The following is a 12901-nucleotide window of genomic DNA, read 5'->3' as shown; positions in this document are numbered from 1 at the left end:
AGGACTTCCATATCGTTTATAATTTTTTATTTTACAGAGCAGTATGGTAGTCCTATTAAATTGCATAATCAAATGTGGAAAAAAACTGATAACTCGGTTGTTTGTCATCCGATTTTAACAAACAAGGTCTTATTTGATTTGGATTTTAGTTCTCTATCTTTTTGGTCTGAAAAACAATTTTCTTAATATTTACGGGTTCCATGAAATTTGGCATTAAATATTTTAAATGGCCGCCATATTGAAACTTTGTAACTTTGTATTAATTTTGCATGAATATGACGTCCTCGTCGCCAATGTTACATCTGTACTTAATAAAACTATGCCAATACGCACTAATTGATAAATTATTACTGATTATGTAATACGTAAGTAATTCTACCACAGGAGGAAATGATGCGTGCGATCATACCTGCGTTCTGTAGTCATCTGTCCGTCCTTTCGTCTAGAGTGGGCATGTGGGATGAAGGGTCAAAGTTCAGACTAGGCTATTATTGTAGGCTATTTGTATTAATGAAATAAAATATCTTCTGTTGCTTTAAACCAAATAATCTTTGCTTTACTACAAAATGGATTGTAATTGTTATGGGAAAAGTGAAAAAAATGCTTTATAAAGTAAAATACAGTGTTTATTTAATACAGTAGTCAGGGGTGCCCACAAGGGGGGGCTGTGACGCAGACTGCGTCATTGAAATTCTTGGGGGGGGGGGGGCTCAAAAATTCAAATGGGGGGGGGGGGTGGCTAAAGCTAATTGTAACAGTGTTCAACGTGACAACAATCCAAAATATATTACGAAGCCGCTAGATAGAAAGTGGATTAATTATAATGACAATAGTTATATTATTGAATTCAATTACTTAAAAAAGGATTTTAGGATGGTTTAGGATTCGTGTAGAAAGTTATTATTCAAGATTAGCAAGACGTGAGATCTACGAGGGAGCGCACGGGATGGCTCAACTGCTGTGATAGATAAAAGATAACGCGTGGTACAGACACGTCCAGCTACACCGCGACTCAGCACAGAACACTTTGTTGACATAAAACTCGTTAAAATACAATTAAGTAGCATAGGCTACAATACTTTGCACTATTGTGTAGATACTCGATTATCTGAGTTAATAGGGAGGGGGAGTAATGAAAAATACGGTTAATCCAATATAGTATAAAAACAGAATGATGACAAACCCATTAAAACGCTGTAACAGCCATTAACGTCACGATTTGCATTCTTATAAACGAAATTCAATATTGCACAATCTATCTATATATATAATACGCTAAGCCGATTTTTGTGAACAGAACTCCTCCCTCATTTTTGGACCGATTTTGATGATTAAAGTGTCAAAATAATTGCCCTGATCCGTGGTTTTGCAAAGTCTTTTTTGTTTTTTGATATCTTTATTAGTTTGGACAGGATCATCCATCAAAGTTGGGTTTTCTTCCATAAGATTAACATGGGGGAGTCTAAATATTTAATTGGTAACTTTGTCTTCACTAATTTGCGAGAATGGCTGGGCGTAGAAACTTGGTAGAGGTGTCCAAAGAAAGGTCTTGGTCTGTAGATGACTTATCAAAAGAAAAACTAATTAAATTAGCTTAGGGCTCTGCCCCAGAAGCCTTTAAGATCCCTCCACAGATTTGTTTACATTTTGGTCATGTGGATAAAACTTTTTAATGAAACAGCTGTTAATTTTTAAATTGTATCATATTTAAAACAACACACATTTATTGGGAGTTACTGAATTCCAAAAGTATTTGAAATGTTATTTTCTGATTTTAAAATGGATTTTATTCTGTATCATGCCATGTTTTGAAATATAACGTTCCATTACGAAAAATCAGTGGAAAATCCTTTTTTCACAATAGACAATTATTTCTTATTGAACTATCTAATTGTATCTAATTCACGGGTTGGTGTCTGACTTTTTCACAACTTTTCCCTATAGTTTGTCATAATATTCTAGACATATCATCATAGGTTCATGAGATTATTGTCATACATGCTTTCAATCATTGAAAAAATCTTCGATGGTGTAATACAATACCTACAAAATAATACAAGCGCAGAAGAGCACGGTGCCCATTTGAGCCGTATCCATATTTTGTTAAATTAATAGTGGTTTACAGCAACTGGATAAAACATTTTACAATATTTATGTAGAAATATGTGCATGATTTAGAAAGTCATTAAGTTGGAAAACTGCAATATACTGCGGACTTTTCAGAGAGGTTACTTCGATGTATTTATTCAGCTTAGTGAAAACATAATAATATGTATAGATATGTATATACAGTACAGTATCTATACAGTATAACAGTATAGATATGTAAATAAGAACTTGAACTCTTAGAGAGCCTTTGAATGTTATTAGACTAACGAGAAGGGTACGTGTTGTGCATGTTTAATAGCTCTACTCAGCAACAAAAACCATTTAATTCATCTCTAAACTATATATTCTTAAAGTGCACTGAGCAGCAGCCTAAAAATCTATGTAACTTACCCATATAGTATAGTTACAAAATGCTCAAACTCGCATTGTGACATTTATAATTCGGCTTATATTTCTCCAACAGAAAATTCATCCGCAGTAGAATTGTATTGTGCTCTTACCGTTTCTAATAACATCCAAACACAATTGTATCTACACATCACACATTGTATCTTGACAAATTATTTACTGTGGCCTATATTAATTACGGACCGTGGCCCACTGTTTTGGTAACATTAAAATAACACGACATTTAGGCTATAAAAATGGCCCAATGAGTAAATACTATTTAATCAGCGACGGAAAAGTCATATTTCTTTCAAACTAGATCACATCATACTTTATAAGATACGTTGATCCAAAATGTATGCATCAATATTTACGTAACAGCCAATTTACATTACTTTTTGCTTTTTGGAAATGCTACATTACTATGTAATTCGCATTATTTTTTGCCAGTGAAGCTGCACGACCATATAAATTAGGAGGACAATAACAGTTCAAGAATAAAAGCTAACATTCCTTCAAGTATACTCCACTACACCTAACATTCCCTAGAAAGATTATATTGACAACTTTATGTAATTGATAGGGCTGAGACAACTAACTGACATCCACCATTTCTAGGAATTCCAGCTTAACCAGTAACCCCACAACCAATTTCTCAAAACTTCAAAATTTTAAAAACGCAATTAATATCATTATTGTTTTTACGCTTATTAATCTTTAAACAATGCTAAATGCTCAAAATATGTATAATTTCACTCAATTTATTACAGTTAGATGAATTAGCGTATGTATGCATCGTAAGGCATCGTATGCATCGTTAGCGTAAGCCTTGAAAGTAACCGTCGATTTCGACGGGTTTCGCCTAGTCATTATTATTGTGCAATAACATTATTATTTTTAATTTCAAATCATTTATCTTGGTTCAGTTGTACGAACGGCAACGTTTAAAATTATAGCTAACTAAACTCAACTAATAACTAGCCAAACACTGCATTGCTATAAATTGCGTTAATATTAATGGAACCTTTAGAAAGTGTTATAAGGTACTGCTCATGATGGACATATAGGCTACCGAGGTGCTGTATCACAGCATAGGAATTGATAGATAAGTAGGCCTAATAAAAAAGTGTAAAATTATATTTAGAGATAACTAAAACACTCTTAAAAAAGAATGTAACGAGAACAATCTTGTTATTCTTTTTCTTTGTTCTTCTGTTCTCTTCAATTCATACACAAATTCAACAAATTGCCATATTTAGGCCTACTCATTGGCCAATCACAGCCTTAATAAAGTTACCATACAATTACTAATCATTCAATCACAGTTTACTAAGCATTATATTGTCATCATTCCCCAGCTGTTGTACAGTATCTGAAATCTGTTGTAACATAGCGCACAGCAGACAGAAGTGTAAAACGGAGCAGACGATTGTTGGCGCAAGCGTTGTTTCCATTTCATTTTCATCAAAGGAGCTGTAATGTAATGTTTCTAAAGGGAGGGAGAGGGGATCGTTATATGAAGAGAAAGACACTGACAATTCGTTAAGCAGAGGTTACAAATGCTATATGGATATTCTGGCAATAAAAAATTCCTTAAATTGAGGTGACTTATAAACTCTAAATTTATTTAAATAGAAAGATAATTTTTCCAGTCCTGTACAACACTGATTCACGGTCTTTTCTCGGTAATCAAAATTCAAGTACAACTTGATACACACAGAATCTCCGGTCCCCGACCTGGATGATGGCTAGTTATTTAAATTTATTTACAGTTACATATTAGTACCCGTGATAAATCAAACCCGAGAAGTTTTTCTTAAATATTGTTTTCTACTCCTCTGTTAATTATTAAATCTTTATAATATTTGTAACTACTTAATGTAAAATGGTGTTTGCCGTTGGTGTTTAATAAATAAATAAATAAATAAAACCCGTTATGTAAGCCAAAGCCACACGGTTAGACTATTAATCTCACTTGGTTTCGGTTTTGCTTACAAACGTGATCGGAAATGGTTAGGGCCTACACAGTATTCGTAAACATAATTTTTGTAAACATATATATCAGTGACAGCTAGAAAAAGGAATCTTTATCAAAACAGCTGTTCACAGATTCATATTATGACGTCTTCTCGTTCTCAACAGATTATTAGTATTTCATAAATGACGTAATTAAGTAGTAAACATAGAGAAAATAAATTAGAGAAATCACACAAAATTGGGTTTTTGATCGTCTGTTATTTTATTTCCAAAATAACGAGGCCATATTTATATGGCTATAAGGACACTCTCGCCAATCCTGTGGATAACAATTAAACCATTAGAATCATAATCGGTACTCTAAGTTTCCTTTAGAGTAGGCTGCGTAAAATGCCTTCTGGGCTGTGAAAGACGGACATAAATTGAGATAAGACATGTTTCAACTTTCTTCAAGGTATAAAACGTAAAAATAACCCAAAATAGGCCTATGTATAATTCTGAGCAATGTACAGACAAAACTATAACTTTATTTATATAGATTAACTTGGTTTGAATTTTAAATATCCAAAAAAATTATAAAACTTCTTTTATAGTTTTACAAATAGTGCTGGGCGGGGGAATAATGTTTCTCATTTGTTGTGTACATCATTTAATAAATAAATAAATAAAAATGCCTTTATTTACGAGCGAGTTTCATGATACATGTTTTTCAAACTAACTCAAGTCACTAAATCTAAACTATCCTAATATATTTACATAAGTGGTGGGGGGGGCTGTTGCTCAATTGGGGGAGGGGGTGCGTCATGAGTCTAGGGGGGGATGGGCACCCCTGCAGTAGTAAACATAGTAAATAAACAGTACTGTACATAAGAATAGAAACAATTACGGTGCGTATATCAATAAATACAGTATACAATAAAAAACTACTGCACTGTGTATAACGTACAGCAATGAGGCGTTTGGATGGGTCGCCAGAATTTTATCCCCTGGAATTTTTCCCCCTAGAAAAAGCTGACGTCACTATGACGTAGTAATCTGAGCGCTCTAAAGTTTGTTCGCGGCCGGAATTTAACCCCCGCGGATTTGGAAGTCTAATGAAAATTGACAGAGCGTGATCAGTTAGATTAGCTATAAAAACTGGAATTTTACCCCTTGTCCAACAAGCGTTTAGGCAACTGTACATGTACGGCCCGAATTTTGACCCCTGGATTTTTACCCGTCGGATTTTAACCCCGGATTTTTACCCCCCGTAATTTTACCCCCAGATTTTAACCCCCCGGAATTTTTCCCCCTGGCCAGATTAATTATTATGAATTAATTCTTTAAGTTTTTATTAAGTAGCCTAGCTTAATTTATTTGTAATCTCAACTAAGTAAACAGGTTTCTTTATTTAATTTTTATATTCAGGATTTGGGTTTGGGGCCAAATGGTTAATATGTATAATAAATTTATGTTATATAGACTAAAATTTGCATAACAAAATTAAATACCTCGAATCAAACTACAGTACGTATTTTACTATTAACCATTTGATTCCATTCCCACTCCATTAAAATAAAATAGTATTTAGGATTTATCTGTTGTAAAATCGGTAAAACAATGTTACAAACTAGGCTATAATAATTTGCACTCATTTGATGGTTGGAGGGGGAGGGCCAAATTGTGGATAGCCTAGGGGCGACAAATCTTCAAATCCGCCAATAGTCTACCATGCTACCATAGGCCAAACGTGTTAATAGCCAGTATAAGCAAGCACACGGCAACACTAGCACTCGTACGCAGTGGGTTAGTACGACTATCTAGTGGTGAAATGCAGTGATGTGCTACACCCGTGACTCGTCGTCAAAATACTTGAAAATCAACCCATTCCATAGCAGGTTAATTTTTAAAACAAACATAAGTAATTGTTTGTTATCCTTCTACATTTAAAGTTTACTGTTTAAATATTTAATTTTCCTACAGTCACCCGACAAAGTTGGCTTCCTTGTACTGTTTATAGTACAGAAAGCTGCTAATTGCTGCATATTTATACTTTGCCGTACGGTTTATACTTTGCCGTACGGTTTATACTTTGCCGCACATCAGGATTCCAACGAAACAACACAAAACAGCGTGGTTCTATTATGCACGTAATCCGTGTACGCTTGGAAATAGGTTGGCAACACTTAAAGATAATAATACTATGAGCAGCTGATTGACTATTATAACTGCGATTTAACCTGTCATTTCGTGTTTATAGTTTCGGTATTTCTGAACTTTCTGGACTTTTCTTTTAAACGTTTTTAAAACATTCCTACGATCTTAATAAACAAGAAAATACCTTTAAAGCATTTTTTTAGGCGCGGAAACCATTTCAAATTACAAAAACATACGGAACTATATTCTCAAAACGCGGAGCACATTTCTTGCCGAGGAAAAATAGCGGAGTGATACGGACCGCGGGTACTACTTTCTCTAGGGCACCATTTGTGTTGCCAGCTGAACCTAAAAACGTGTTGTATAGTGTTTGAAAGACTAATTATTTATATGCTTTATAGTGACTGTAGGAAAAATATAATGTGTAACACGAGTGAAAAAGGCCTTTGCTGCACTCAAGATCATTCCGCACTCGCCTGCGGCTCGTGCGTAAACATTGCTCTCGTGTGCAGCAAAGTGCCACTATCACCACTAGTTACACAAATAACTATTTGCTTAAGGTGAGCTACACTTTTATTATTACCTAATATATATGTTAGGTCAGTTAAATCAACAGTATTTCAATCACCATCTATATTTTATTATATTGTGTTCAATTTATTTACTGATTCTTTATGTCAATTTCTAGTTTCGAAAGAAGCAACTCAAGTTTGCCAAATCCAAGATCCACGATTGGGGCCTGTTTGCAATGGAACCTATTGCTGCAGATGAGATGGTTATTGAGTACGTGGGTCAGATGGTTCGGCCACTTGTGGCGGATCTACGGGAGAAGCAGTATGAAGCTACTGGCATCGGCTCTTCTTATCTATTCCGAATAGATTTGGAGGCCATCATAGATGCTACGAAATGTGGAAATCTCGCAAGATTCATCAACCACAGTTGTAATGTAAGTAACTGACCAACCGAACTGGTCAACGACTTGTTACAGTCTGCTTTCCTGTAAAACATTAGTTTGAGCCAATTTCCCATATTAGGAATAAGCTATTAATGCAGGTCTCATGGTATGACATAGACCCGGGACTGATCCACTTTTTCATTTTGATGTCCCAAAGATGCCAAAAACGCTTGTTCAAATTCATCAGTACATTTATGCTATTTGTAATGTGTTTGTCAGCACGATAACTGGAGTAAAAATCATCTGATTTGATGAAACTGTACAAACGGATTAACCTACATTTATTCAAGCGAATTTGTGAACCAGCAAGATCAGACTATAGGAACGGAGTTTTATTGGGTGGAAATTGATTTTCCCACAATTTACCACCAAAAACTATTTTGTAGAGCTTAAAAACACAAATAGTTTAGTATATTGGCGTTGTTGTACGCCTAATAGTTTAATGGAGATAAATAAATAAATTGTGGTAGGCTAGTTGGTTGTTTAAGGATATAGTATATTTAAGGATATATAAACTTTGGCAAATTTGTTTATTTCATATTAAGCTATTAACAAATACACTTCATTATTTTTCTGCAGCAGCAAGCCTAAGTATACTCATTAAAATCAATATTATGTAAATGGATTTAGGAAATAAATTTTACAATGTTAAGGGGAATATTTTAGTGAAAATCCAAACAGGTAAACGTAATTTTGCTTAATCTGCATGTTCGCCGGTGGAAGGGGGGGGTTATTATTTTTCTTGAAGATTGTAAATAATTAACACATGCGACACAGACATAAAATTAAATATGGTTGGTAACTGGTATCATATGTTCATTATTATAATAGACTGAGTGTGATTTAGACGTGGTCGCTTACCATTTGTTACTAAATGTTCACTTGTTTTGTGGACTTTTTCTTGGAGATGTGTTCAAATGCAGTCAATAACAAGGTCTTTAAGTATAGACACATTGCAGCTCCATTTTCACTGTAGGTTATTTAATGATCAGTCAATATCACTATTGTTCTGGGCTAAACACTAGATTGTGTGGCTTTATTCAAACGTAATGCCACTGCAATTTATATTTTGACATCTTTCAATAATTATTGAACGAGTTAATAACATCCACATATTCTGATGAAATTAATTAATAGTAGTTATAATTGTATTTGTTGTAATTTTCAATATCGTATTATAATAATTATATTTGACATTACAAATCTAAACTTTTTTATATTCTAGGTTACTTAGAAATATTTATTTGATATTTGATCCATACACTGGCGTCAGATATGTCTTAATGAGCTCAATTAGCTTTTTGTATATTCATAATATTAAAAAAAATGTTTTATTTTAAGTTTCCATTCTTCCTTAATCAAAGTGTTCTTATTCCAGCCGAATTGTTATGCGAAGATCATTACCATTGATGGTCAAAAGAAGATTGTCATTTATTCCAAGCAACCTATCGGCGTTAACGAGGAGATCACTTATGACTACAAGTTTCCTATTGAAGATGAGAAGATCCCTTGTTTATGTGGCGCACCGCAGTGTCGTGGTACGCTCAACTAAGCGTTTAAGCGTATCTTTCCTCATTGTGATAATTCCATTTTATCCACCTTGGTGGTTCAAGTAGTAAGTGATGTACATACCTGTAAATTCAACACTATTTTAATACCTAGTGGTAGTGATAGGTGGATGCTGATGCTGATGCTGTTTACTAGTCCTGTGCTGTTATCTTAGGTCGAGTCCAAAGGGAGCACCTATGTGCGTGTAAAAATAAGGTTAATTCGCTCTTTTGTACGTGAAAATGTAAACAATATGTTCCCTGTAACTGTGTTAATATGTATATATGGAAATTGTATAGGTTTATTTATTTGTGTAGTTCTTCATAAGTTCAGTAGCTAGATATGTTTAATAAGTTAATTTTTATAGAAAATGTTTGTATATTTTTATTTTATCAAATACTAAAAGTACAATTTTAAAAAGAGGTATTGATATTCGTGTATATAGAGTTTATTTTTATCTTTTAATGTTTCATGTAAAAGGAAATAGTAGGAGAAAAGTTTGTTCATAGCTTTACTAAAAACGAATTTGTAATTTTACTGAACTGATGATTTTCAATTCAAAATTTCTTTATATTTATTTGCATGAATTTTTATTTGATGTTCAACGTTGTCTAGAAAAAGTTAAGTATTTTTAACAAAAATCTATTAATATAATATATAACAATCTATTACTTCTCCTTAAGTCGTCATTGCTCAAGTTTTCCTCCAATCTGACTTGGTCACTTCTTGATAACCTGTATAACATACAGAGTAATTTATGGTGTCACTTATTCAATTATTTTAGTCTGTATTATTTTAATATAAAACTGGCAAACAATTGAGTTCGGGTAAACTGAGTTAATGTAAATTAAGCTGTTTATTTATTAATGTAATGTGTTTACCTAACCTAACAAAAACAAATAATAGAATTTGGTAATATGTACATTAACACAGACCACTGTAAAAATGTTAATCTGAAAATACCAAATTATTTTTAAACTTTAATTTTTAAATAGTTAACAATTATTGAATCTGGTTGGTACGAAGTACATATACCAGGTCAAGTTGTTTGTTGTGTTTGAATGATTGATATGATTGAACTCAATGAACCTTAGTCATGTACAATGGAACGTATTTATTCATATTTATTATTTAAGTGACAATAAGAATTTATTTGTTCAATTTTAACTTCAATCAAATGCATCAGAAGGTTTACTACCAACAATACCTAGTAGAATCTCTCAAACCTGGCCTAATGAGGACCCAAATGTGTCTGAGTCAGTGAAAATGCCAATTTATTGAGAATAATAGAACTAAACATAACAAAAATTCTCTAATTGATTATAAATGGTTATTATTCATCAAATACTCTGTAGAATACAGTAAATTTTCACTTGAACTGATATAACAGAACAAAAAGTGAAAAGTAAACAATAGAACGAAGAATATAAAAGCACTATATCATGTGCATACAGTTTCAGTTTCTTAATAAAATTAATCCTCCAAGGCTAGCTAACACAAACAGGAATCAAATTTTATAAACATTACTAGCTGTGTACCCGTTCTACGGACAGGGATCTGTTAGTCAGTTGAAACCTTCCTATAGTCAGAACAGCAGTTTTTTTTTCATATTTAATGTGAATTTGTATTTGCCAAACAAATGATAAGTAGGCCTATTTCATAAATGACGTAGCCTATGTGGTAAACTTTGGGAGAAAACTTGACAGAAATCGCACAAAATTGTGTTTTTGAACGTCCGTTATTTTATTTGAAAAGTATTGAAGCCATATTTTAAGTCCCTCACAGTGAGTTATTTTTTGACTGTTCATCTCCCTTGTTAATCTCTTCTTTATCAGAATCCCAAATACTTTCTCCCTTCTCTCCTTTTTCTTTTACTGTTTCAACAATTGCCTCACTCAAAAGATTGTTTTCTCCAGTATCCTGCTCCATCCATTCTGTCAAGTCACCATCATTTGCATTTTCACAACCAGGAGCCTGTTAGCCCATAATTTTCTTCATCTTGTTTTCTTTGTCAAGAAGTTTTCTCCAGGAATGCACCCGTCCAATTTTTTTCCAATAAGTCTACTTTTTTAAGTTTTGCACCAAATCTTGACAATTTTCAACCACTACCAAAATATATGAAACCAGCTTGCTGTTGTATATCTTCTAGAACTCCAGGTTCCCTGGCTGGTATAATGAAGTCACGTTACGAGGCAGGATTACAGTTTTTATATCACCATTGTGTATTCATCTATGTCAAGATGTGAAGAGACATTGTCTAAGATAAGAAGTGCTTTTCTTGGAAGAGTTTTCAGTTTCACATGTTTTTCAACAGCAGGTACAAACTGTTTGTAAAACTACTCTTTAAAGACCAACCCATTGATCCATGCACTGTCTGGTGTTTACACCACACTGGAAGACTGGCTACATTAACATGTTTAAAAGCACATGGTTTTTTAGCTTTAACTATTAGATATAGTTTTAGCTTGTCCTCCCTTGTCACATTGCTGCAGGCCAAGATGGTAATAAGTTCGCTGCTTCTCGGGTACCCAAGAGCAGACTTTTTATTCTTTGAAGCAAGGGCTTAGCTAACCCCCGTTAAGGGTAAAATATTTAACCCCATTTCTTGTGAATTATAAATCTGCTCTGTCACACCTTCACTTTCAATTACCTTTTAAATTTTTCTTTAAACTTTAAAACACCTGTCATGTCCCCAGAAAGTTTTTCACCACATACAGTTAGTAGTCTGACTCCATACTGTTTTTCCAACTGTCAAGCCTACCAACAATTGCTGCAAAATCTGCTGCTCGTAGAACTTTAACGCTTTCCCTAGCAATATGGACTTGAAATTGGGGTTCCCTTTCCTAGAGCTTGATGGAGCCATAGGTAGTGCCTCGCCTACTTTTTTATATTTTTTTCTTTTAATGTTTCACTGCAATTCTCTTAACTTACCACACTTGTTATCCTGCTCAATTTCTTTTCCAGTCACCAATTACATTCTTACCAACTGAAAATCCTTCCATAGACACCTTGCTTACATTACCTCCTTTGCCCAGTCGTTTTAATGTACATAACTTCTGTTCCATGGGTTAGATGAAGTTGCCATATTAGTAGTTTTGTCGTAATGCACACTGACTAGAATGCAATAGCTCAATCTCACTACTTAAACACTGGGAATGAGGTGTAACTGTCCACGAAGATGGCAGCCAATGGCAGGAGGGCATTCACCTTGAGTGGCAATACATAAAGAGACTTGTCAGTGTCACGTTAGCTTATTATGATATGGGCATTTTATTTATTTAAAATTTATTTTTCAATTCTCTGTCACATGGGGATATTAGAACTGCTGACTTATCGAAAGCCTGGTTTGTGATACTCTACTGTATATAATAGTTTTTTTGTTAATTCTGTTATATTATAAAAATATTTTAAATTAAAATTGAATTCTGTTACAAAGTGTATTTAAAAGAAATAATGAATTCAACTATTCATATTGTGTTCATACTAGCTTTACAATTATTTATTTGAAAAAAAAAATTGGTAAAAAAGTCCATCAGATCTGATAGTAATAAAACTGTTAGACAACTCTATACAAAATGCTTTAAAATATATTGTGTTATGTGTGTTCAAATAATACTTATGAAGCAGCAACAGACTGGATTCTGGTACTGAATACATTAGAAAGAAATACTATAATGCAGTAGAACCTCTATTAACCGTCACCCTGGGTCTGTGAGTGTGATGGTTAAGCGAATAAAGGATAACAGAAATCCTATTTTAAATCTGTACAGTAAGTTGATTTTAAAGGTT

General features: G+C 33.5%; 1 protein-coding gene across 1 annotated transcript in view; it reads left to right on the top strand.

Moving 5' to 3' along the window:
* The window catches only part of LOC128998688 (histone-lysine N-methyltransferase SETD1B-A-like), a 46411-nt gene extending 36867 nt beyond the window's left edge, over nt 1-9544 (top strand). Inside the window, exons 15-16 of the mRNA XM_054424927.1 lie at nt 7298-7555; nt 8943-9544. Coding sequence (XP_054280902.1) covers nt 7298-7555; nt 8943-9116 — 432 coding nt within the window. The 3' untranslated portion in view covers nt 9117-9544. The remainder of the gene's footprint in view (nt 1-7297; nt 7556-8942) is intronic.
* Nucleotides 9545-12901: the final 3357 nt, after the last annotated feature.

This window comes from Macrosteles quadrilineatus, unplaced genomic scaffold, assembly GCF_028750875.1.
Source record: "Macrosteles quadrilineatus isolate MER2022 unplaced genomic scaffold, UCM_ALF_1.0 Scaffold_7__1_contigs__length_78375512, whole genome shotgun sequence".
NCBI classification, from domain to species: Eukaryota; Metazoa; Arthropoda; class Insecta; order Hemiptera; family Cicadellidae; genus Macrosteles; species Macrosteles quadrilineatus.
The sequence above is the reverse complement of the archived record's forward strand: the minus strand, read 5'-3'. Positions and strand labels throughout refer to the sequence as shown.